General features: G+C 45.8%; 2 protein-coding genes across 29 annotated transcripts in view; both read left to right on the top strand.

Annotated features, from left to right (window-relative positions):
- The window catches only part of smoc1 (SPARC related modular calcium binding 1), a 187,416-nt gene that overhangs the window by 62,766 nt on the left and 99,438 nt on the right, over positions 1–25,212 (top strand). For 16 of the 28 annotated variants that reach the window (XM_090211697.1, XM_036955377.2, XM_036955376.2 and 13 more), the window contains exons 4-7: positions 5,522–5,634; positions 5,858–5,957; positions 19,783–19,836; positions 20,373–20,420. In XM_090211697.1, coding sequence (XP_090067823.1) covers positions 5,522–5,634; positions 5,858–5,957; positions 19,783–19,836; positions 20,373–20,420 — 315 coding nt within the window. The remainder of the gene's footprint in view (positions 1–5,521; positions 5,635–5,857; positions 5,958–19,782; positions 19,837–20,372; positions 20,421–25,212) is intronic. The other 12 variants (XM_090211699.1, XM_036955379.2, XM_090211698.1 and 9 more) reach the window with 1 other exon arrangement.
- LOC149975330 (uncharacterized) overlaps positions 21,277–25,212 on the top strand; it is a 6,804-nt gene continuing 2,868 nt past the window's right edge. The window contains exon 1 of the mRNA XM_090211781.1: positions 21,277–21,356. Within this exon, the coding sequence (XP_090067907.1) occupies positions 21,277–21,356 (80 nt within the window). The remainder of the gene's footprint in view (positions 21,357–25,212) is intronic.

Genomic DNA, 25,212 nt, shown 5'->3' with positions numbered 1-25,212 from the left:
TCTGCACCATGTACGGGTCACAGATCATATGGTCTAATGACTCCCAAGATGTGGTCTGCACCATGTACGGGTCACAGATCATATGGTCTGCACCATGTACGGGTCACAGATCATATGGTCTAATGACTCCCAAGATGTGGTCTGCACCATGTACGGGTCACAGATCATATGGTCTAATGACTCCCAAGATGTGGTCTGCACCATGTACGGGTCACAGATCATATGGTCTGCACCATGTACGGGTCACAGATCATATGGTCTAATGACTCCCAAGATGTGGTCTGCACCATGTACGGGTCACAGATCATATGGTCTAATGACTCCCAAGATGTGGTCTGCACCATGTACGGGTCACAGATCATATGGTCTAATGACTCCCAAGATGTGGTCTGCACCATGTACGGGTCACAGATCATATGGTCTAATGACTCCCAAGATGTGGTCTGCACCATGTACGGGTCACAGATCATATGGTCTAATGACTCCCAAGATGTGGTCTGCAACATGTACGGGTCACAGATCATATGGTCTAATGACTCCCAAGATGTGGTCTGCAACATGTACGGGTCACAGATCATATGGTCTAATGACTCCCAAGATGTGGTCTGCACCATGTATGGGTCACAGATCATATGGTCTAATGACTCCCAAGATGTGGTCTGCACCATGTATGGGTCACAGATCATATGGTCTAATGACTCCCAAGATGTGGTCTGCACCATGTACGGGTCACAGATCATATGGTCTAATGACTCCAAGATGTGGTCTTTTTTTTATTTATTTTTTTTTACCTTTATTTAACCAGGCAAGTCAGTTAAGAACAAATTCTTATTTTCAATGACGGCCTGGGAACAGTGGGTTAACTGCCTGTTCAGGGGCAGAACGACAGATTTGTACCTTGTCAGCTCGGGGGTTTGAACTCACAACCTTCTGGTTACTAGTCCAACGCTCTAACCACTAGGCTACGCTGCCGACAGTCTGCACCATGTACGGATCACAGATCATATGGTCTAATGACTCCAAGATGTGGTCTGCACCATGTATGGGTCACAGATCATATGGTCTAATGACTCCCAAGATGTGGTCTGCACCATGTACGGGTCACAGATCATATGGTCTAATGACTCCAAGATGTGGTCTGCACCATGTATGGGTCACAGATCATATGGTCTAATGACTCCCAAGATGTGGTCTGCACCATGTACGGATCACAGATCATATGTTCTAATGACTCCCAAGATGTGGTCTGCACCATGTACGGGTCACAGATCATATGGTCTAATGACTCCAAGATGTGGTCTGCACCATGTATGGGTCACAGATCATATGGTCTAATGACTCCCAAGATGTGGTCTGCACCATGTACGGGTCACAGATCATATGGTCTAATGACTCCCAAGATATGGTCTGCACCATGTACGGGTCACAGATCATATGGTCTAATGACTCCCAAGATGTGGTCTGCACCATGTACGGGTCACAGATCATATGGTCTGCACCATGTACGGGTCACAGATCATATGGTCTAATGACTCCCAAGATGTGGTCTGCACCATGTACGGGTCACAGATCATATGGTCTAATGACTCCCAAGATGTGGTCTGCACCATGTACGGGTCACAGATCATATGGTCTGCACCATGTACGGGTCACAGATCATATGGTCTAATGACTCCCAAGATGTGGTCTGCACCATGTACGGGTCACAGATCATATGGTCTAATGACTCCCAAGATGTGGTCTGCACCATGTACGGGTCACAGATCATATGGTCTGCACCATGTACGGGTCACAGATCATATGGTCTGCACCATGTACGGGTCACAGATCATATGGTCTAATGACTCCCAAGATGTGGTCTGCACCATGTACGGGTCACAGATCATATGGTCTAATGACTCCCAAGATGTGGTCTGCACCATGTACGGGTCACAGATCATATGGTCTAATGACTCCCAAGATGTGGTCTGCACCATGTACGGGTCACAGATCATATGGTCTAATGACTCCCAAGATGTGGTCTGCAACATGTACGGGTCACAGATCATATGGTCTAATGACTCCCAAGATGTGGTCTGCAACATGTACGGGTCACAGATCATATGGTCTAATGACTCCCAAGATGTGGTCTGCACCATGTATGGGTCACAGATCATATGGTCTAATGACTCCCAAGATGTGGTCTGCACCATGTATGGGTCACAGATCATATGGTCTAATGACTCCCAAGATGTGGTCTGCACCATGTACGGGTCACAGATCATATGGTCTAATGACTCCAAGATGTGGTCTTTTTTTTATTTATTTTTTTTTACCTTTATTTAACCAGGCAAGTCAGTTAAGAACAAATTCTTATTTTCAATGACGGGGCAGAACGACAGATTTGTACCTTGTCAGCTCGGGGGTTTGAACTCACAACCTTCTGGTTACTAGTCCAACGCTCTAACCACTAGGCTACGCTGCCGACAGTCTGCACCATGTACGGATCACAGATCATATGGTCTAATGACTCCAAGATGTGGTCTGCAACATGTACGGATCACAGATCATATGGTCTAATGACTCCAAGATGTGGTCTGCACCATGTACGGGTCACAGATCATATGGTCTAATGACTCCAAGATGTGGTCTGCACCATGTACGGGTCACAGATCATATGGTCTAATGACTCCAAGATGTGGTCTGCACCATGTATGGGTCACAGATCATATGGTCTAATGACTCCCAAGATGTGGTCTGCACCATGTACGGGTCACAGATCATATGGTCTAATGACTCCAAGATGTGGTCTGCACCATGTATGGGTCACAGATCATATGGTCTAATGACTCCCAAGATGTGGTCTGCACCATGTACGGGTCACAGATCATATGGTCTAATGACTCCAAGATGTGGTCTGCACCATGTATGGGTCACAGATCATATGGTCTAATGACTCCCAAGATGTGGTCTGCACCATGTACGGATCACAGATCATATGTTCTAATGACTCCCAAGATGTGGTCTGCACCATGTACGGGTCACAGATCATATGGTCTAATGACTCCAAGATGTGGTCTGCACCATGTATGGGTCACAGATCATATGGTCTAATGACTCCCAAGATGTGGTCTGCACCATGTACGGGTCACAGATCATATGGTCTAATGACTCCCAAGATGTGGTCTGCACCATGTATGGGTCACAGATCATATGGTCTAATGACTCCCAAGATGTGGTCTGCACCATGTACGGGTCACAGATCATATGGTCTAATGACACCAAGATGTGGTCTGCACCATGTATGGGTCACAGATCATATGGTCTAATGACTCCCAAGATGTGGTCTGCACCATGTATGGGTCACAGATCATATGTTCTAATGACTCCCAAGATGTGGTCTGCACCATGTACGGGTCACAGATCATATGGTCTAATGACTTCCAAGATGTGGTCTGCACCATGTACGGGTCACAGATCATATGTTCTAATGACTCCCAAGATGTGGTCTGCACCATGTATGGGTCACAGATCATATGGTCTAATGACTCCCAAGATGTGGTCTGCACCATGTATGGGTCACAGATCATATGGTCTAATGACTCCGAGATGTGGTCTGCACCATGTACGGGTCACAGATCATATGGTCTTACAGGAAGCATGTATTGGTCTAAAATGAGCTTTAAACACTTTCATTGTGAATAGAATGATACAAATGTACGAAACATGTTAAACATTGCTGGCGAAGGAATCATGTAAATATGTTTTTAAACGTCTGGAATGTACTGTCAAATTAAGTGTTGAGATGTCAGTATAAAGTAGGTGCACAGAGAGTGTGTGTTGCTAGCAGAGGTGAGCCAGTGGGTTGGGATGTTGTTTCAGTTAATACAAGTACAGATCTAGGATGTTAATTTGAGCCAGTTTGTTACAGCAGAAAGAGTATCCTGCAACCACAGGAAATGAGAACTATTATGTAGTTTATAATTCATTTACATTTGTGTATGGGTTGATACATTTTTCTTTAGGGGAAATCAAGTCTTACATTTCAAAGTGGATATAAAACGAACTTTAGAAGCATTTTTAAAACAAAAAAAATACAATACACATTTTAAGAATTCAAAGCAACAAAAGACTGATCAAATTAAGGTCCTACCTTTCTATACCCGTTGTGCATGCTGGGACAGTAAATGCAGGTATACCTGTCCTCTGGTTGTGCATGCTGGGACAGTAAATGTAGGTATACCTGTCCTCTGGTTGTGCATGCTGGGACAGTAAATGTAGGTATACCTGTCCTCTGGTTGTGCATGCTGGGAGAGTAAATGTAGGTATACCTGTCCTCTGGTTGTGCATGCTGGGACAGTAAATGCAGGTATACCTGTCCTCTGGTTGTGCATGCTGGGACAGTAAATGTAGGTATACCTGTCCTCTGGTTGTGCATGCTGGGACAGTAAATGCAGGTATACCTGTCCTCTGGTTGTGCATGCTGGGACAGTAAATGCAGGTATACCTGTCCTCTGGTTGTGCATGCTGGGAGAGTAAATGTAGGTATACCTGTCCTCTGGTTGTGCATGCTGGGACAGTAAATGTAGGTATACCTGTCCTCTGGTTGTGCATGCTGGGACAGTAAATGCAGGTATACCTGTCCTCTGGTTGTGCATGCTGGGACAGTAAATGCAGGTATACCTGTCCTCTGGTTGTGCATGCTGGGACAGTAAATGCAGGTATACCTGTCCTCTGGTTGTGCATGCTGGGACAGTAAATGCAGGTGTACCTGTCCTCTGGTTGTGCATGCTGGGACAGTAAATGCAGGTATACCTGTCCTCTGGTTGTGCATGCTGGGACAGTAAATGCAGGTATACCTGTCCTCTGGTTGTGCATGCTGGGACAGTGAATGCAGGTATACCTGTTCTCTGGTTGTGCATGCTGGGACAGTAAATGCAGGTATACCTGTCCTCTGGTTGTGCATGCTGGGACAGTAAATGCAGGTATACCTGTTCTCTGGTTGTGCATGCTGGGACAGTAAATGCAGGTATACCTGTCCTCTGGTTGTGCATGCTGGGACAGTAAATGCAGGTATACCTGTCCTCTGGTTGTGCATGCTGGGACAGTAAATGTAGGTATACCTGTCCTCTGGTTGTGCATGCTGGGACAGTAAATGCAGGTATACCTGTCCTCTGGTTGTGCATGCTGGGACAGTAAATGCAGGTATACCTGTCCTCTGGTTGTGCATGCTGGGACAGTAAATGCAGGTATACCTGTCCTCTGGTTGTGCATGCTGGGACAGTAAATGCAGGTATACCTGTCCTCTGGTTGTGCATGCTGGGACAGTAAATGCAGGGCAGGTGTACCTGTAGTTCAGTGGAGGCTCAATAATGTCTGGAACGTAGTAAATCAAACACCTGGAAACAACTCTGCTCCGGTCTTTACCACGAGCCCATCCTCCCTAATTAAGGAGCCACCAACCTTCCAAGCTGTAGTTTTGAATGCTGTGACGGTGAATGAATACAGGTACAGTATACCTGTCCTTGTGTTTGTATTTCAGACGGAGGCCAGTCTAAGTGCAGGGTGGAGAGGAATCAGGCTCTGGAGCAGGCTAAGAGACCTCAGGGGTCCATCTTCATCCCAGAATGCAACGAGGACGGAACCTTCGCCCAGGTCTGTCTCTCTCAGGAGTCTTCATCTCTGGGAGCCAATTGCAAAACACCGGGAAACTTTGCAGGAAATCAAAAATCCCGGTTGGAGGAATTATAGGAGACTTTCTCTGTTTTTTTTTTTTTTTTTAAACCTGGACATTTTGGGACACCATTGTCATGGACCCTCCAGTATACATGTACCTGTTTCCCACCTGTCTCTGTCCTGTGCTTTCTGCTCTCTACAGGTGCAGTGTCACACTCTGACAGGATACTGCTGGTGTGTCACCACCGACGGCAAACCAGTCAGCGGTTCCTCCGTGCACAACAGGACCCCTGTGTGTTCAGGTACCTTGAGAGATTAGAGACACGGCTGGGTGTTCAGGTACCGTTAGAGGTTAGGGGCAGGGCTGGGTGGTCAGGTTAGAGACAGGGCTGGGTGTTCAGGTTAGAGACAGGGCTGGGTGTTCAGGTTAGAGACAGGGCTGGGTGTTCAGGTTAGAGACAGGGCTGGGTGTTCAGGTTAGAGACAGGGCTGGGTGTTCAGGTACCGTTAGAGGTTAGGGGCAGGGCTGGGTGTTCAGGTTAGAGACAGGGCTGGGTGTTCAGGTTAGAGACAGGGCTGGGTGTTCAGGTTAGAGACAGGGCTGGGTGTTCAGGTTAGAGACAGGGCTGGGTGTTCAGGTTAGAGACAGGGCTGGGTGTTCAGGTTAGAGACAGGGCTTGGTGTTCAGGTTAGAGACAGGGCTGGGTGTTCAGGTTAGAGACAGGGCTGGGTGTTCAGGTTAGAGACAGGGCTGGGTGGTCAGGTTAGAGACAGGGCTGGGTGTTCAGGTTAGAGACAGGGCTGGGTGTTCAGGTTAGAGACAGGGCTGGGTGTTCAGGTTAGAGACAGGGCTGGGTGTTCAGGTTAGAGACAGGGCTGGGTGTTCAGGTTAGAGACAGGGCTGGGTGTTCAGGTTAGAGACAGGGCTGGGTGTTCAGGTTAGAGACAGGGCTGGGTGGTCAGGTTAGAGACAGGGCTGGGTGGTCAGGTTAGAGACAGGGCTGGGTGGTCAGGTTAGAGACAGGGCTGGGTGTTCAGGTACACATGGAACTGTTGGCAGAGCTGTACCAGGCTACTGTCCTGCATGGTAGGGTATATACAGTTGAAGTCGGAAGTTTACATACACTTAGGTTGGAGTCATTAAAACTCGTTTTTCAACCACTCCACACATTTCTTGTTAACAAACTATAGTTTTGGGAAGTCGGTTAGGACATCTACTTTGTGCATGACACAAGTCCTTTTTCCAACAATTGTTTACAGACAGATACTTTCACTTATAATTCACTGTATCACAATTCCAGTGGGTCAGACGTTTACATACACTAAGTTGACTGTGCCTTTAAACAGCTTGGACAATTCCAGAAAATAATGTCATGGCTTTAGAAGCTTCTGATAGGCCAATGGACATCATTTGACTCAATTGGAGGTGTACCTGTGGATGTATTTCAAAGCCTACCTTCAAACTCAGTGCCTCTTTGCTTGACATCATGGGAAAATCAAAAGAAATCAGCCAAGAATTCAGAAAAAAGCAAATATGAGCAAATTGGGAGCAAATTACAAACGCCTGAATGTACAACGCTCATCTGTACAAACAACAGTATGCAAGTATTAACACCATGGGACCACTCAGCCGTCATACCGCTCAGGAAGGAGACGCGTTCTGTCTCCTAGAGATGAACGTACTTTGGTGCGAAAAGTGCAAATCAGTCCCAGAACAACAGCAAAGGACCTTGTGAAGATGCTGGAGGAAACAGGTACAAAAGTATCAATATCCACAGTAAAACGAGTCCTATATCGACATAACCTGAAAGGCCGCTCGGCAAGGAAGAAGCCACTGCTCCAAAACCGCCATAAAATAGCCAGACTATGGTTTGCAACTGCAAATGGGGACAAAGTTCGTACTTTTTGGAGAAATGTCCTCTTGTCTGATGAAACAAAAATAGAACTGTTTGGCCATAATGACCATCGTTATGTTTTGGAGGAAAAAGGGGTAAGCTTGCAAGCTGAAGAACACCATCCCATCCGTGAAGCACGGGGGTGGCAGCATCATGTTGTGGGGGTGCTTTGCTGCAGGAGAGACTGGTGCACTTCACAAAATATATGGCATCACGAGGAAAGAAAATGATGTGGATATATTGAAGCAACATCTCAAGACATCAGTCATGAAGTTAAAGCTTGCCACAAAGTTGTGGCAAAATGACTTAAGGACATCAAAGGCAAGGTATTGGAGGGGCCATCACAACGCCATGACCTCAATCCTATAGAACATTTGTGGGCAGAACTGAAAAAGCGTGTGCGTGCAAGGAGGCCTACAAACCTGACTCAGTTACACCAGCTCTGTCTGGAAGAATGGGCCAAAATTCACACAACTTATTGTGGGAAGCTTGTGGAAGGCTACCTGAAACGTTTGACCCAAGTTAAACAATTTAAAGGCAACGCTACCAAATACTAATTGAGTGTATGTAAACTTCTGACCACTGGGAATGTGATGAAAGAAATAAAAGCTGAAATAAATCATTCTGTCTACTATTATTCTGACATTTAACATTCTTTAAATAACGTGGTGATCCTAACTGACCTAAGACAGGGAGTATTTACTAGTATTAAATGTCAAGAATTGTGAAAAACTGAGTTTAAATTTATTTGGCTAAGGTGTATGTAAACTTCCGACTTCAACTGTACATACATGTGTGCTATCCTAGTCGTAAGGTGACTAGATGGGCATAGTGAACTCTATCTAGAAGGTGCAGCTCTGGGGATGGGGGAAGTGTTTCCAGCTGCCATCTCAGGACTAACTGTGTCCTTGCTCTCCTCTCTCCTCTCTCTCCTCATTCCTATCCTCTCCTCTCTCTCCTCATTCCTATCCTCTCCTCTCTCTCCTCATTCCTATCCTCTCCTCTCTCTCCTCATTCCTATCCTCTCCTCTCTCTCCTCACCCCTCTCCTCTCTCTCCTCATTCCTGTCATCTCCTCTCTCTCCTCATTCCTGTCATCTCCTCTCTCTCTCTCCTCTCTCTCCTCACCCCTCTCCTCTCTCTCCTCATTCCTGTCCTCTCCTCTCTCTCCTCACTCCTCTCCTCTCTCTCCTCATTCCTGTCATCTCCTCTCTCTCCTCACCCTTCTCCTCATTCCTGTCCTCTCTCTCCTCACCCCTCTCCTATCTCCCCTCTCCTCTCCTGTTTCTTAATTTTTCCACAGTCAGAAAGCCTCTCTCTCTAAAGCTCTCCTCTCACCCCCTCGATCAGTTCTTAGGCAGGCAGATATGTCAGGGTGCCAGACAAAGAGATACAGCCATGCTGGAACTGGATTGGAACACTTTCTGATAATGACTGTTATTTTCCCACTGAGAGAAAGAGATCATTCTCTGAGCTTAGTATGGCTAGTGCCAGATAGGAGCTGCTGAGCTAACACAGGTGGTGTACATTTAGGAGGAGAAAGGGATCACACGCTTACCTCTGGCTACTGAGACAAGAACCAGCACCCCTGTCTCTATTCTCTTTGATTCACCTGCTCCGCATTCTACACCACGCCCTCTTCCTGCCCATTCCTCCAATCAGCTTCCTCCTCTCCCATTCTTCCAATCAGCATCAACAACAATTGCAATCCAGCACGGAAACATGTCCAGTCATGGCCATGAACAAAATAATTTGGTATTTTGGGAATGCATTTACTGCAATGTACAGTACATGTGATAAAACCACTAAGATCGTACACTCTTTTGTCCTGCATAAGGTCCAATATCTTCATTATTGTTTCTTGCAAATGTATTTATTTCACTGTGTTGTGTTACGAATGAGCACGGTTATCCGGATATCCAAACGAACGTTAGTATTAGATTACTGGAGTGGTAAACTGTTTTAGATTCTTGCTTTTTAAAGAAAGGCCTATCCTTGTGACGTTGTTACCTACAAGGATATACCATGACATTTGAAATACTTAATTTAATAAAATAACAAACTTTTGCATGTAGTTTTTATAACCGGGCGTTGAGCTACTGCTGCAAATTTTGAAACCCCCTGACATCGCCCTGCCCTGACATCGCCCTGCCCTGACATCGCCCTGCCCTGACATCGCCCTGCCCTGACATCGCCATGCCCTGACATCGCTCTGCCCTGACATCGCCCTGCCCTAACATCGCTATGCCCTGACATCGCTATGCCCTGACATCGCCCTGCCCTGACATCGCCCTGCCCTGACATCGCTATGCCCTGACATCGCCCTGCCCTGACATCGCTATGCCCTGACATCGCCCTGCCCTGACATCGCCCTGCCCTGACATCGCCCTGCCCTGACATCGCTATGCCCTGACATCGCTATGCCCTGACATCGTCCTGCCCTGACATCGCTATGCCCTGACATCGCTATGCCCTGACATCGCCCTGTCCTGACATCGCCATGCCCTGACATCGCCCTGCCCTGACATCGCCCTGCCCTGACATCGCTATGCCCTCACATCGCTATGCCCTGACATCGCTATGCCCTGACATCGCCCTGCCCTGACATCGCTATGCCCTGACATCGCTATGCCCTGACATCGCTATGCCCTGACATCGCTATGCCCTGACATCGCTATGCCCTGACATCGCCCTGCCCTGACATCGCCATGCCCTGACATCGCCCTGCCCTAACATCGCCATGCCCTGACATCGCCATGCCCTGACATCGCCATGCCCTGACATCGCCCTGCCCTAACATCGCCATGCCCTGACATCGCCATGCCCTGACATCGCTATGCCCTGACATCGCTATGCCCTGACATCGCCCTGCCCTGACATCGCCCTGCCCTGACGTCGCCCTGCCCTGACATCGCTATGCCCTGACATCGCCCTGCCCTGACATCGCCCTGCCCTGACATCGCTATGCCCTGACATCGCCCTGCCCTGACATCGCCCTGCCCTAACATCGCCATGCCCTGACATCGCCATGCCCTGACATCGCCATGCCCTGACATCGCCCTGCCCTAACATCGCCATGCCCTGACATCGCCATGCCCTGACATCGCTATGCCCTGACATCGCTATGCCCTGACATCGCCCTGCCCTGACATCGCCCTGCCCTGACGTCGCCCTGCCCTGACATCGCCCTGCCCTGACATCGCTATGCCCTGACATCGCTATGCCCTGACATCGCCCTGCCCTGACATCGCCCTGCCCTGACATCGCCCTGCCCTGACATCGCCCTGCCCTGACATCGCTATGCCCTGACATCGCCCTGCCCTGACATCGCTATGCCCTGACATCGCCCTGCCCTGACATCGCCCTGCCCTGACATCGCCCTGCCCTGACATCGCTATGCCCTGACATCGCTATGCCCTGACATCGTCCTGCCCTGACATCGCTATGCCCTGACATCGCTATGCCCTGACATCGCCCTGTCCTGACATCGCCATGCCCTGACATCGCCCTGCCCTGACATCGCCCTGCCCTGACATCGCTATGCCCTCACATCGCTATGCCCTGACATCGCTATGCCCTGACATCGCCCTGCCCTGACATCGCTATGCCCTGACATCGCTATGCCCTGACATCGCTATGCCCTGACATCGCTATGCCCTGACATCGCTATGCCCTGACATCGCCCTGCCCTGACATCGCCATGCCCTGACATCGCCCTGCCCTAACATCGCCATGCCCTGACATCGCCATGCCCTGACATCGCCATGCCCTGACATCGCCCTGCCCTAACATCGCCATGCCCTGACATCGCCATGCCCTGACATCGCTATGCCCTGACATCGCTATGCCCTGACATCGCCCTGCCCTGACATCGCCCTGCCCTGACGTCGCCCTGCCCTGACATCGCTATGCCCTGACATCGCCCTGCCCTGACATCGCCCTGCCCTGACATCGCTATGCCCTGACATCGCCCTGCCCTGACATCGCCCTGCCCTAACATCGCCATGCCCTGACATCGCCATGCCCTGACATCGCCATGCCCTGACATCGCCCTGCCCTAACATCGCCCTGCCCTGACATCGCCCTGCCCTGACATCGCTATGCCCTGACATCGCCCTGCCCTGACATCGCCCTGCCCTGACATCGCTATGCCCTGACATCGCCCTGCCCTGACATCGCCCTGCCCTAACATCGCCATGCCCTGACATCGCCATGCCCTGACATCGCCATGCCCTGACATCGCCCTGCCCTAACATCGCCATGCCCTGACATCGCCATGCCCTGACATCGCTATGCCCTGACATCGCTATGCCCTGACATCGCCCTGCCCTGACATCGCCCTGCCCTGACGTCGCCCTGCCCTGACATCGCTATGCCCTGACGTCGCCCTGCCCTGACATCGCTATGCCCTGACATCGCCCTGCCCTGACATCGCCCTGCCCTGACATCGCTATGCCCTGACATCGCCCTGCCCTGACATCGCCCTGCCCTGACATCGCTATGCCCTGACATCGCTATGTCCTGACATCGCCCTGCCCTGACATCGCTATGCCCTGACATCGCCCTGCCCTGACATCGCTATGCCCTGACATCGCCCTGCCCTGACATCGCCCTGCCCTGACATTGCCCTGCCCTGACATCGCCCTGCCCTGACATCGCCATACCCTGACATCGCTATGCCCTGACATCGCTATGCCCTGACATCGCCCTGCCCTAACATCGCTATGCCCTGACATCGCTATGCCCTGACATCGCCCTGCCCTGACATCGCCCTGCCCTAACATCGCTATGCCCTGACATCGCCATGCCCTGACATCGCTATGCTATTATCTTCAAATAGCATTTCCATGTCTGCCCCTTAACAGTTTCCACAAGACACAGATCAATGCAAAACACCAAATAAACATTTTGTAAAATAACCCGTTCTATATCACGGCAAAAATCAGACTTCTGTTCCACCGTTGTTTTTAGCGAAAAACTACAGGATTTGCGTCATTCTGATTGGTCAAAACTCAAGAGCGTTACATTTGTAAAAAAAATATTTCGAATTTAAACTATCCGGATATCTGAAAAAAATGTAATAATATTTTGGGAATAGTGAAATAATGTGGAATGTTTGTGTCAAGTCTACAGGCGGTCACATCTCCCAGTAACACTACAGCTGGTCACAGTTGGGATCAATTCCATTTCGCAGGTTGGCATTTATTGTCATGAATCTTGCCCTGTAGGCAGTTCTGCACTGGTCATTAGCTTGGCTCTGCCACAAAGTCACAAAATCTGATTTTAAATCTAAACCCTTAACCGTTTTGGCAAGATTCATGGCAATAAACGTCACCCTGCTTCAATTACAGTTAGGAATTATATTTCAAATTCAACTGAATTTCCATTTCGCCTTCCAAAATTCTATATTTTTTTCCCCTCACCGATCTACACACAATAACTCATAATGATGAAGTGAAAACATGTTTTTATACATTTTTGCAATTGTGTTGAAAATGAAATACAGAAATATCTAATTTACATATAGTACCAGTCAAAAGTTTGGACACACCTACTCATTCCAGGATTTGTCTTTGTATTTTATATGTTCTACATTGTAGAATAATAGTGAAGACATCAAAACTATGAAATAACACATATGGAATCATGTAGTAACCAAAAAAAGTGTTAAACAAATCAAAATATATTTTAGATTCTTCAAAGTAGCCACTGTTTGCCTTGATGACAGATTTGCACACTCTTGGTGTCCTCTCAACAGGCTTCATGAGGTAGTCACGTGGAATGCATTTCAATTAACAGGTGTGCCTTGTTAAAAGTGAATTTGTGGAATTTATTTCCTTAATGCATTTGAGCCAGTCAGTAGTTTTGTGACAAGGTAGGGATGGTATACAGAAGACAGCCCTATTTGGTAAAATACCAAGTCCATATTATGACAAGAACAGCTAAAATAAGCAAAGAGAAATGACATTCCATCATTACTTTAAGACATGAAGGTCAGTCAATCTGGAAAATTTCAAGAACTTTGAAAGCTTCTTCAAGTGCAGTCGCAAAAACCATCAAGTGCTGTGATGAAACTGGCTCTCATGAGGACCACCACAGAACAGGAAACCCAGAGTTACCTCTGCTGCAGAGGATAAGTTTATCAGAGTTACGAGCCTCAGATTGCTGCCCAAATAAATGCTTCACGGAGTTCAAGTAACAGACACATCTTAACATCAACTGTTTAGAGGAGACGATGTGAATCAGGACTTCATGGTCAAATTACGGCAAAGAAACCACAACTAAAGGACACCAATAATAAGAAGAGACTTGCTTGGAACAAGAAACACAAGCAATGGACATTAGACCGGTGGAAATCTGTCCAAATTTGAGATTTTTGCTTCCAACCTCCATTTCTTTGTGAGACGCAGAGTAGGTGAATGGATGATCTCTGCATGTGTGGTTCCCACCGTGAAGCATGGAGGAGGAGGTGTGATGTCTTGGGGGTGCTTTGCTGGGGACACTGTCAGTGATTTATTTAGAATTCAAAGCACACTTAACCAGCATGGCTACCACAGCATTCTGCTGCGATACGGCATCCCATCTGGTTTGGGCTTAGTGGGATTATCATTTGTGTTTCAACAGGAGAATGACCCAACACACCTCCAGGCTGTGTAAGGGCTAATTGACCAAGAATGAGAGTGATGGAGTGCTGCATCAGATGACCTGGCCTCCACACGTCACGTCAACCCAATTGAGATGGTTTGGGATGAGTTGGACCGCAGAGTGAAGGAAAAGCAGCCAGCAAGTGCTCAGCAACTCCTTCAAGACTGTTCAACAAGTATTCCAGGTGATGCTGGTTGAGAGAATACCAAGAGTATGCAAAGTTCTTATCAAGGCAAAGTGTGGCTACTTTTAAGCATCTCAAAATAAAATATATTTTTCATTTGTTTAACACTTTTTTGCTTACTACATGATTCCATGTTTTTTCAGAGTTTTGATGTCTTCACTATTATTCTACAATGTAGAAAATAGTAAGAAAATTAAGAAAAACCCTGGAATGAGTAGGTATGTCCAAACTTTTGACTGGTACTGTAAGTATTCACTCCACTGAGTCAATACTTTGTAAAATTACCTTTGATAGCGATTATAGCAGTGAGTTTTTCTGGGTAAGTCTCGTAAGATCTTTCCACACCTGGATTGTGAAACATTTGCCAATTATTCTTTAAAACATTCTTCAAGCTCTGTCAAATTGGTTGTTGGTCATTGCTAGACAACCAATTTCAGGTCTTGCCGTAGATTTCATTCAAAACTGTAACTCGGCGCCTCAGGAACATTCACTGTCTTCTTGGTAACCAACTCTAGTGTAGATTTGGCTTTGAGTTTTAGGTTTTTGTCCTGCTGAAAGATGAATTAATTTCCCAGTGTGTGGAAAGCAGACTGAACCAGGTTTTCCTCTAGGATTTTGCCTGTACTTAGCTCCATTCGGTAGATTTTTTTTATCCTGAAAAACTCCCCAGTCCTTAATAGTTCCAAGGATACCCATAACATAATGCAGCCACCACTTCACTTGAAAATATGGAGAGTGGTACTCAGTAATGTGCTGTATTGGATTTGCCCCAAACATTAGACTTTGTATTCAGGCCAAAAAAGTTAATTGAGTTGCCTCGTTTTTTATTTGCAGTATTACTTTAGTGCCTTGTGGTTATTCAGGATTGCGAATATATTCACATGACTTGGACTCACAAATTTGAAAATAATAAAATAACTTGAAACTTGACTTGGACTTGGAGCCTCAAAACTCGGGACTCTACTTTGACTTGAGACTAATGATTTGAATTTATCTGGCAATGTTTTCTAACGTTTTGTCACTCATTTTGTGGCACAGAGTCTACGTGGATTACTCTACACGCAGCCACAGACAGTAGCTGCAGCATCACCCGTGTTAAAAAAACCCATCCAAGTTTCAACAGATTGACAAGTGAAATGCACACTCAGCATTCTGATTGGACCAGCAAACTGTCAATCAACACAGGTTGTGTGAGCTAGCGAACAGATTGCTGATTTGCTGTACAGCTATAGGATCGGGTACAGCGCAAACGTCAAAATATAGGAATTCATTATTACTGTGGCGAAGACACACGTCTCTCCAATCTGGAGAGCGCTTTGTCCTCTTGTTGAAATGTTTCTTTCACACGTTTAAATGCATAGGCCCTATGTGGTAAATCTATATTACATAATAATTAATAATTACTACAATAATTGCTAGCGTGACATCATTACATCCCCGTACAGTTTATTACAACTTGTCGATTTCTTTTTCATGTTTGATAGGCCTATGGTACATTTTCATTTAGACAATCATTTATTGGCCCGCTCGGAGTGGGCTTGATGTTTATAGTGCAGATGTACATTCGTAAAACTCATGAGGTAGAAGTTATAGAAGTTCGAAGTTATGTTTATTCAATTAAATTGATGTTTTCCTTTGTTCATGTTTCCCAGGGTTCCGCGTGTCTCTGTCATTCTGGTTGAGCGTAGTAGGAGCGTGTGACTCAGTGCGTATAGAAATAGGCTACGTGGAGTCAGAACGTTGAATAAGGATTGATGATGATTGAATAAGAGAAATGCAAAGCCACTACACAACACTAAACAATACATTCATTGCACTATAATGGCGACAAACGGTGCCCACAAACTGTTAGGGCCTACATAAAGCTGTCCCAACAGCAGAACTTTCTTTTCAGCACCATACAGTGAATCCTTACCACTGCTACACCTGGCTATCAGCGGAGCCTGATTTACTGCCTTTAAAAAATAACATAGCTGATATGGCTGACTTGCTTAAACAAATGTAAATACATTTTTACTGACAAACTATGGCATAAGGGAATGAGGATAAGAGACAATCCGTAAATTTGATTAAGGCATTAATAAGTGAGCTAAGACAGATGTAGTTAATATAACTATTTGTTCAGCGACATAATTCATAACATGAGCAATTCTTATCCGTTCTTACAGTATTCTCCTTGTACACCAAGTCAGAACCGTAGGGTAAATAAACAGGGCATATAAGCAGACAATGAAAGCTCTTACAAGAACAGTAGGCTAAGTTATGAGGGGGAAAGGGACCAAATTATTAGGGTGAGGCACATGGGCTACTAACAGCTTACTACACAACATACACTTAGTATTACTTTCTTAGCTACAGTCTACATATCTCCCTGGTATATTACATAATTTATGCAGCAGCATACAATACATTTTTGGACTCACCTTGTTGCGCTGTGCTCACTTTAACAGAAATGTGGGCAAACTTTGTAATCAAACTTTGTCATCAAGGTCTGGCATTCTCTGGATTTATGGTGCTTTCAAGACAACTGAAAAAAAACAAGGTGGAATCATGACGTCAGTGATCTTCAGGTCGGAGCTCTAGAAAGAGGCCCGAGTTCCCGACTTGCAATTCAGAAGTTGGATGACTGTTCAACACGTATTTTCCCAGTCGGAGCTCGTTTTGTTCCACGTTCCCAGTTGTCTTGAACTCACTGGACTCTGAGATTTCCCAGTTCCGAGTTTCCAGTTGTTTTGCATTGACAGCCTGGCCAATGTATTACACTTTTCTGGCCCATGGTGTTGCATGTGAATGTTTATCCATTTAAGCTTGGAAAAGAGACCCTTAAACCCAAACTTGGACCGCACACCCACTCCACTGAATAGCAGGCTAGTGATTGCTTTGCAAGGCTTGCAGTTAGTCACTGATTCCTTCCAAAACACTCCTTGTTGAATTTGCCATTTCCAATTGTTGTGTCATGTTTATGTCCATTGGCCAATGAGCACAGATCTGTTTTATTTATAATTTCTCTTCATTATTTCTCTTCATATGACAAGAATTGAAAAGGATTTGCCAGTAGGTTGTTGACTTGATTCATGAGGATGACTGCTTGCTAAGATTTTGAAAGTTAGATGTTGACCTGATCAGTCCAATCAATGCTACTGTATTTATAATGTGATGTAATGTCATTTGATCTGTGGCCAATGACACTGAGCCTTATCGGATGGGCATTTTTTATGTAAATCTTTGGCAGCACCCAAAGGGGCTTGAATTTTCGAGCTCTGCCCGTAGATTTTGCGGTGACGCAATGCGGCCTCCGTAACTCATCGATTTTTATTGTTGAAAAAACAGATATGGGACACGTAATTAATGCCAGAATAACAGGTGGGGCTCAAAACAGAATGACGGATCGCCACTGTGTTAAAATATCGTTAATAATACAATTCATAATCATTAAGTCTGATTAATATGAATATACCAATGTAACAATATGGGATGTGGATATTGTCTTTTACATTGTAGAACCCGTTTATTGATTTGTGACTGGCATTTGGGTAATTGTATGGTCAGGTGGTTATATTACACTGTCTGAGCTCCTGTTAAATAGATTCCATTTGATTTCTCAAGGGGAGGCTGTACAGTCTGGCCTCTCTACCTGTGTCCGTTCAGATAGGACAGGTTAGGCCTGATACAGAGGTTATTTATTTTGGGGCCCGTGTGTATTTGGAAAATATACTTGTGTACTTTGTGTATGATAAGGCTCTTTCACCATTGGATCCCCAAGACTTGTAAATAAATGTATACTCTGAGTACATCAATCTGCCTTGCCTTCTGCTGATGTCATGCCCTTAGGACAGCAAGGGCCCTATGTATATACATGCAACAACTTATCTTATTTATTGACAAATCTTATTTATTGAGGCTAGCAGACAGCCCTTTTCATTATTTTGATGATGCAATTGTAAAATAGGGCCCTTGCTGTATATATATATATACATATATATATATTTTACTTGACTTGAGACTTGACATGACATATTTTAGAATGCACGACTTGGACTTGACTAGAGACTCGACCCATTCGACTTGGGACTTGACTTGAGACTTGACATGACATATTTTAGAATGCACGACTTGGACTTGACTAGAGACTCGATCCATTCGACTTGGGACTTGACTTGAGACTTGACATGACATATTTTAGAATGCACGACTTGGACTTGACTAGAGACTCGACCCATTCGACTTGGGACTCGACTTGAGACTCGGACCTTGTGACTTGAGACTTGCTTGTGACTCGAATAATTGTGACTTGGTCCCCCCCTATGTTGTGGAGTAACTACAATGTTGTTGATCCATCCTCAGTTTTCTTTTATCACAGCCATTAAACTCTGTAACTGTTTTAAAGTCACCATTTTCCTCATGGTGAAATCTCTGAACGGTTTCCATCCTCTCCGGCAACTGAGAACTGAGTTAGGGAGGACGCCTGTATTTTTGTAGTGACATCATTCCACTTTGGCATCATGTGGTATTGTGTTTAGGCCAGTGACAAAAATATATATTTTTAGTTCAGGCTGTAACAACTAAATGCCAAAAAGTCTAGGGTGAGAATACTTTCTAAAGAACTGTAACCTCAGGAATCCAAAACTTGAAGTGCAGTACACTCTTAGAATAAAAGGTTCCAAAAGGATCTTCAGCTGGCTCCATAGGAGAACCCTTTTGGATTCCAGGCAGAACCCTTTTGGATTCCAGGCAGAACCCTTTTGGGTTCCAGATAGAACCCTTTTGGATTCCAGGTAGAACCCTTTTGGATTCCAGATAGAACCCTTTTGGATTCCAGGCAGAACCCTTTTGGATTCCAGGCAGAACCCTTTTGGATTCCAGGTAGAACCCTTTTGGATTCCAGGCAGAACCCTTTTGGATTCCAGGTAGAACCCTTTTGGATTCCAGGTAGAACCCTTTTGGGTTCCAGGTAGAACCCTTTTGGGTTCCAGGCAGAACCCTTTTGGATTCCAGGTAGAACCCTTTTGGGTTCCAGGCAGAACCCTTTTCGATTCCAGGCAGAACCCTTTTGGGTTCCAGGTAGAACCCTTTTGGGTTCCAGGCAGAACCCTTTTCGATTCCAGGTAGAACCCTTTTGGCTTCCAGGCAGAACCCTTTTCGATTCCAGGTAGAACCCTTTTGAGTTCCAGGTAGAACCTTTGGTGGAAAGGGTTATTCATAGAACCCCAAAAGCTTCTACCTGAAACCAAAAAATGGTTCTCCTATGGGGGCAGTTTCTAGATGCCACCTTTTTTCTAAGAGTGTGCTGAAACATAACTCGCCGCCCAACTCAGCCGTCTCCAGCGCCTTCTACCATATTATCAACTGCCCCTGTTCATTCTCTATTGCCTGTCAACCATCTTACATCATCATACGTTTGCAGGAAACTTCCGTGAATTTATGGGAACTCATGCTGGGACAAGTGACAAGTTGTCAGGTAGTAACTTTAATTCCAATCGCCTCCATTCATTCCATTAATTCAATTTCAACTCTCTTCCCTCTTATATTAATTCTAATTGGTCGGATTGTCTGTTGAATTCTGAATTCTGTCAATGCCCTCTGAACCTGTGCATGCCAACCTAGCTTGACTATCTGCATGCTCAGAAAAGAGGAATGATATTCACTGTTACATGCCTATATCACGTCTGACTGTAGCCTACCAGGGGGGTGGACCACATTGTTTAGTTATGATTGCTACTAGTATTGAAGGTGTTGCCAAACTAATATCCTCTTGTCAGTCAGAAGGTGTTCGTGAGGTGAGGACTGTCTAACCTTGGAGGTCTACATGAGGCTTCTCTACTGTCTGTCTGTTCTGTAGAATATAACGTGTGTGTGTGTGTGTGAGTGTGAGTGTGAGTGTGAGTGTGAGTGTGTGTGTGTGTGTGTGTGTGTGTGTGTGTTTAGTGTGTGTGTACTGTCCTGTTCTGTCCTGTAGAAGAGATGTTGTAAAAATGTTGTGTTTTCTCTTTAAAGGGTCAGTAACTGATAAACCATCTGGACCTCCTAGTTCCGGGAGAAAAGGTGAGCTGAGATCCACCAGCTGTGGTGTGTGTGTGTGTGTATGTGTGTGTTTTTCAAATCAAATTCAAATATAATTTTTCACATGCGCCTAAAACAACAGGTGTAGACTTTACCGTTCAATGCTTACTTACCCTTAACCAATAATACAGAGTTAAAAAGTAAGAAAAATTGTAAACGTGCTTCGTCATACTGGACGGGTTTTCTGCCTGCTTGAACGCCAATAACTCAGATACACATGAAAACAGGAAATGACCCGGGGAATCCATAGAACAACCCTCAGAGACGCACAAAAAAACAATATAACATTCAAAATGGGTGAACCGTTCCTTTAATGATGGTGTTGATGTCGTGGGTGAACAGGGAGTACAGGAGGGGACATCCCTGAGGGTCCCCCGGGTTGAGGGTGAGCGGGGCGGATGTGTTGTTGCCTACCCTCACCACCTGGGGTCGGCCCGTCGGGAAGTCCAGGATCCAGTTGCAGAGGGAGGCGTTCAGTACCAGGGTCCATAGCTTGGCGATGAGCATTGAGGGTACTATGGTGTTGAATGCTGTGCTGTAGTCAATGAACAGAATTTTTACATAGATGTTTGTTTTGTCCAGGTGGGAGAGGACAGTGTGCGTTGCTATAGAGATTGCATCATCTGTGGATCTGTTGAGGCGGTATGCACATTGGAGTGGGTCCAGGGTGTCTGGGATGATGGTGTTGATGTGAGCCATGATCAGTCTTTCAAAGCATTTTATGGCTACAGATGTGAGTGCTACGGGGCAATAAGACAGGCATTCTTAGGCACAGGGACTATGGTGGTCTCTCTTGAAACATGTTGGCTTTACAGACTGAGTCAGGAAGAAGTTGAACATGTCAATGAAGTCACTCGACAGCTGGTCAGCGGCTGCTCTGAGCACTCGCCCTGGTTGTCCGTCTGGCCCTGCGGCCTTGTGAATGTTGACCTGTTTAAAGGTTTTAGATCGGCCACGGAAAACGTGATCACGCAGTCGTCTGGAACAGCTGTGTGTGGTTCGCGAGAGAACCAGACGTTCCTTTTTTCGACTGTCGGGGATTTCGTCCTGGTCTAGGATGACCTTTTACCGCCGACTCTCTGACGTACAAATCTTCATCCAAATCGAGGTTATTGATCGCTGTTCAGCACCATTCTCAGTGTGTGTGTGTGTGTGTGTGTGTGCGTGCGTGCGTGTGTGCGCGCGCGTGCGTGCGTGTGTGCGTGTGTGCGTGTGTGTGTGTGTGTGTGTGTGTGTGTGTGATTAATTAACATCTCCCCCTCTCCCCGCATCGATTCTTAGTTTCACCAAGGCACATATTTGCCATTCTGCTAAATATATGAATTATTATTAAAGTGGTAAAGGTATTTGCAGTTGCTGTTTAATTTTTTTTTAAAAAGTGTTAACAATTATTAACCTTCCAGGCTTCTCCAGCATATATGTTGAAAAAGTAAAAGATGCCTGATCTCACACCAAAGGCTAACCCCCCAGGACCACGCTGCTGACTCCCCAGGCCCTGCCCCCAGGCCCCATTCCTCTGTGGAATATCAGCCCTGAAATATATACATTCACTACAGGCGTGTCTGACTGTTGTCATTTGCAAGCCACAGGGGTGGTGTACACTTCAGGAGTGGGAGGGAGAACAAGTGGGGATCGGTGGTGGGAGGGGGTGCATGATGAAGCCGGTCTTCCTCACGTGTAGGAGATCATGTTACACAGTTTGCATGAGTTGCACTCCAGTCCCTCAGAGAACAACAGAGCAGGACATCTCATCTCCTGGGTTTTAGCAACACATTAAACAGACCAGGGCAGCTCCTGAGGTTTTAGCAACACAGTACAACAGATCAGGACAGCTCCTGGGGTTTTAGCAACACAGTACAACAGATCAGGACAGCTCCTGTGGTTTAGTGACACATTAAACAGATCAGGACAGCTCCTGGGGTTTTAGCAACACATTAAACAGATCAGGACAGCTCCTGAGGTTTTAGCAACACATCAAACAGATCAGGACAGCTCCTGTGGTTTAGCAACACATTAAACAGATCAGGACAGCTCATGGGGTTTTAGCAACACATTAAACAGATCAGGACAGCTCCTGGGGTTTTAGCAACACATTACAACAGATCAGGACAGCTCCTGGGGTTTTAGCAACACATTAAACAGATCAGGACAGCTCCTGGGGTTTTAGCAACACATTACAACAGATCAGGACAGCTCCTGGGGTTTTAGCAACACATTACAACAGATCAGGACAGCTCCTGGGGTTTTAGCAACACATTAAACAGATCAGGACAGCTCCTGGGGTTTTAGCAACACATTAAACAGATCAGGACATCTCCTGGGGTTTTAGCAACACATTAAACAGATAAAGACAGCTCCTGGGGTTTTAGCAACACAGTATAACAGATCAGGACAGCTCCTGGGGTTTAGTGACACAATAAACAGATCAGGACAGGTCCTAGGGTTTTTGCAACACATTACAACTGATCAGGACAGCTCCTGGGGTTTTAGCAACACATTACAACAGATCAGGACAGCTCCTGGGGTTTAGCAATACATTAAACATAGCAGGACAGCTCCTGGGTTTTAGCAACACAGTATAACAGATCAGGACAGCTCCTGGGGTTTTAGCAACACATTCAACAGATCAGGACAGCTCCTGGGTTTTAGCAATACATTAAACAGAGCAGGACAGCTCCTGGGTTTTAGCAACACAGTATAACAGATCAGGACAGCTCCTTGGGTTTTAGCAACACATTAAACAGAGCAGGACAGCTCCTGGGTTTTAGCAACATAGTACAACAGATCAGGACAGCTCCTGGGGTTTTAGTGACACATTACAACAGATCAGGACAGCTCCTGGGTTTTAGCGACACAGTACAACAGATCAGGACAGCTCCTGGGGTTTTAGCAACACATTACAACAGATCAGGACAGCTCCTGAGGTTTTAGCAACACAGTACAACAGATCAGGACAGCTCCTGGGGTTTAGTGACACAATAAACAGATCAGGACAGGTCCTGGGGTTTTAGCAACACATTACAACAGATCAGGACAGCTCCTGGGGTTTAGTGACACAATAAACAGATCAGGACAGGTCCTGGGGTTTTTGCAACACATTACAACAGATCAGGACAGCTCCTGGGGTTTTAGCAACACAGTAAACAGATCAGGACAGCTCCTGGGGTTTTAGCAACACAATAAACAGATCAGGACAGGTCCTGGGGTTTTAGCAACACATTAAACAGATCAGGACAACTCCTGGGGTTTTAGCAACACATTACAACAGATCAGGACAGCTCCTGGGGTTTTAGCAACACATTAAACAGATCAGGACAACTCCTGGGGTTTTAGCAACACATTACAACAGATCAGGACAACTCCTGGGGTTTTAGCAACACATTACAACAGATCAGGACAGCTCCTGGGGTTTTAGCAACACAGTATAACAGATCAGGACAGCTCCTGGGGTTTTAGCAACACATTTAACAGAGCAGGACAGCTCCTGGGTTTTAGCAACACATTATAACAGATCAGGACAGCTCCTGGGGTTTTAGCAACACATTTAACAGAGCAGGACAGCTCCTGGGTTTTAGCAACACATTATAACAGATCAGGACAGCTCCTGGGGTTTTAGCAACACATTAAACAGAGCAGGATAGCTCCTGGGTTTTAGCAACATAGTACAACAGATCAGGACAGCTCCTGGGGTTTTAGCAACATAGTACAACAGATCAGGACAGCTCCTGAGGTTTTAGCAACACATTACAACAGATCAGGACAGCTCCTGGGTTTTAGCGACACATTAAACAGATCAGGACAGGTCCTGAGGTTTTAGTGACACATTAAACAGATCAGGACAGGTCCTGGGGTTTTAGTGACACATTAAACAGATCAGGACAGCTCCTGGGGTTTTAGTGACACATTAAACAGATCAGGACAGCTCCTGAGGTTTTAGTGACACATTAAACATAGCAGGACAGCTCCTGGGGTTTTAGCAACACAGTATAACAGATCAGGACAGCGCCTGGGGTTTAGCAATACATTAATCGCAGCAGGACAACTCCTGGGGGTTTAGTGACACATTTAGTTGTTACTGTGACACACACTGTGGAGGTCCTACAGTTACACAGCAGGGCAGCTCCCAAAAGTCCCACATCAAATAGCAACGTCTGACATTAGTACATTATTACCTTCCGAGGGATTTTCACATGTTGCCTTTGAATCCCACTTGCTTTGTTACCTGCTCCACCTGACTGCCTGACTGGTATAGTAAGTGACCAGGGTCCTCTGTGCTCCATGGACCCGAAGGAAACGGGAAACAGTGGTATATCTACCCAACATCTAGGTAAGTATATAGTAGGCTGGCTGATATACAGTACACTATCTAGAGTATATAGTAGGCTGGCTGATATAGTATACAGTACACTGTCTAGAGTATATAGTAGGCTGGCTGATACAGTATACAGTACACTATCTAGAGTATATAGTAGGCTGGCTGATATAGTATACAGTACACTATCTAGAGCATATAGTAGGCTGGCTGATATAGTATACAGTACACTATCTAGAGTATATAGTAGGCTGGCTGATATAGTATACAGTACACTATCTAGAGTATATAGTAGGCTGGCTGATATAGTATACAGTACACTATCTAGAGTATATAGTAGACTGGCTGATACAGTATACAGTACACTATCTAGAGTATATAGTAGGCTGGCTGATATAGTATACAGTACACTATCTAGAGTATATAGTAGACTGGCTGATACAGTATACAGTACACTATCTA

The sequence above is a fragment of the Oncorhynchus mykiss genome, chromosome 19, assembly GCF_057628025.1.
Source record: "Oncorhynchus mykiss isolate SJ-2025 chromosome 19, ASM5762802v1, whole genome shotgun sequence".
NCBI lineage: Eukaryota > Metazoa > Chordata > Actinopteri > Salmoniformes > Salmonidae > Oncorhynchus > Oncorhynchus mykiss.
The sequence above is the reverse complement of the archived record's forward strand: the minus strand, read 5'-3'. Positions and strand labels throughout refer to the sequence as shown.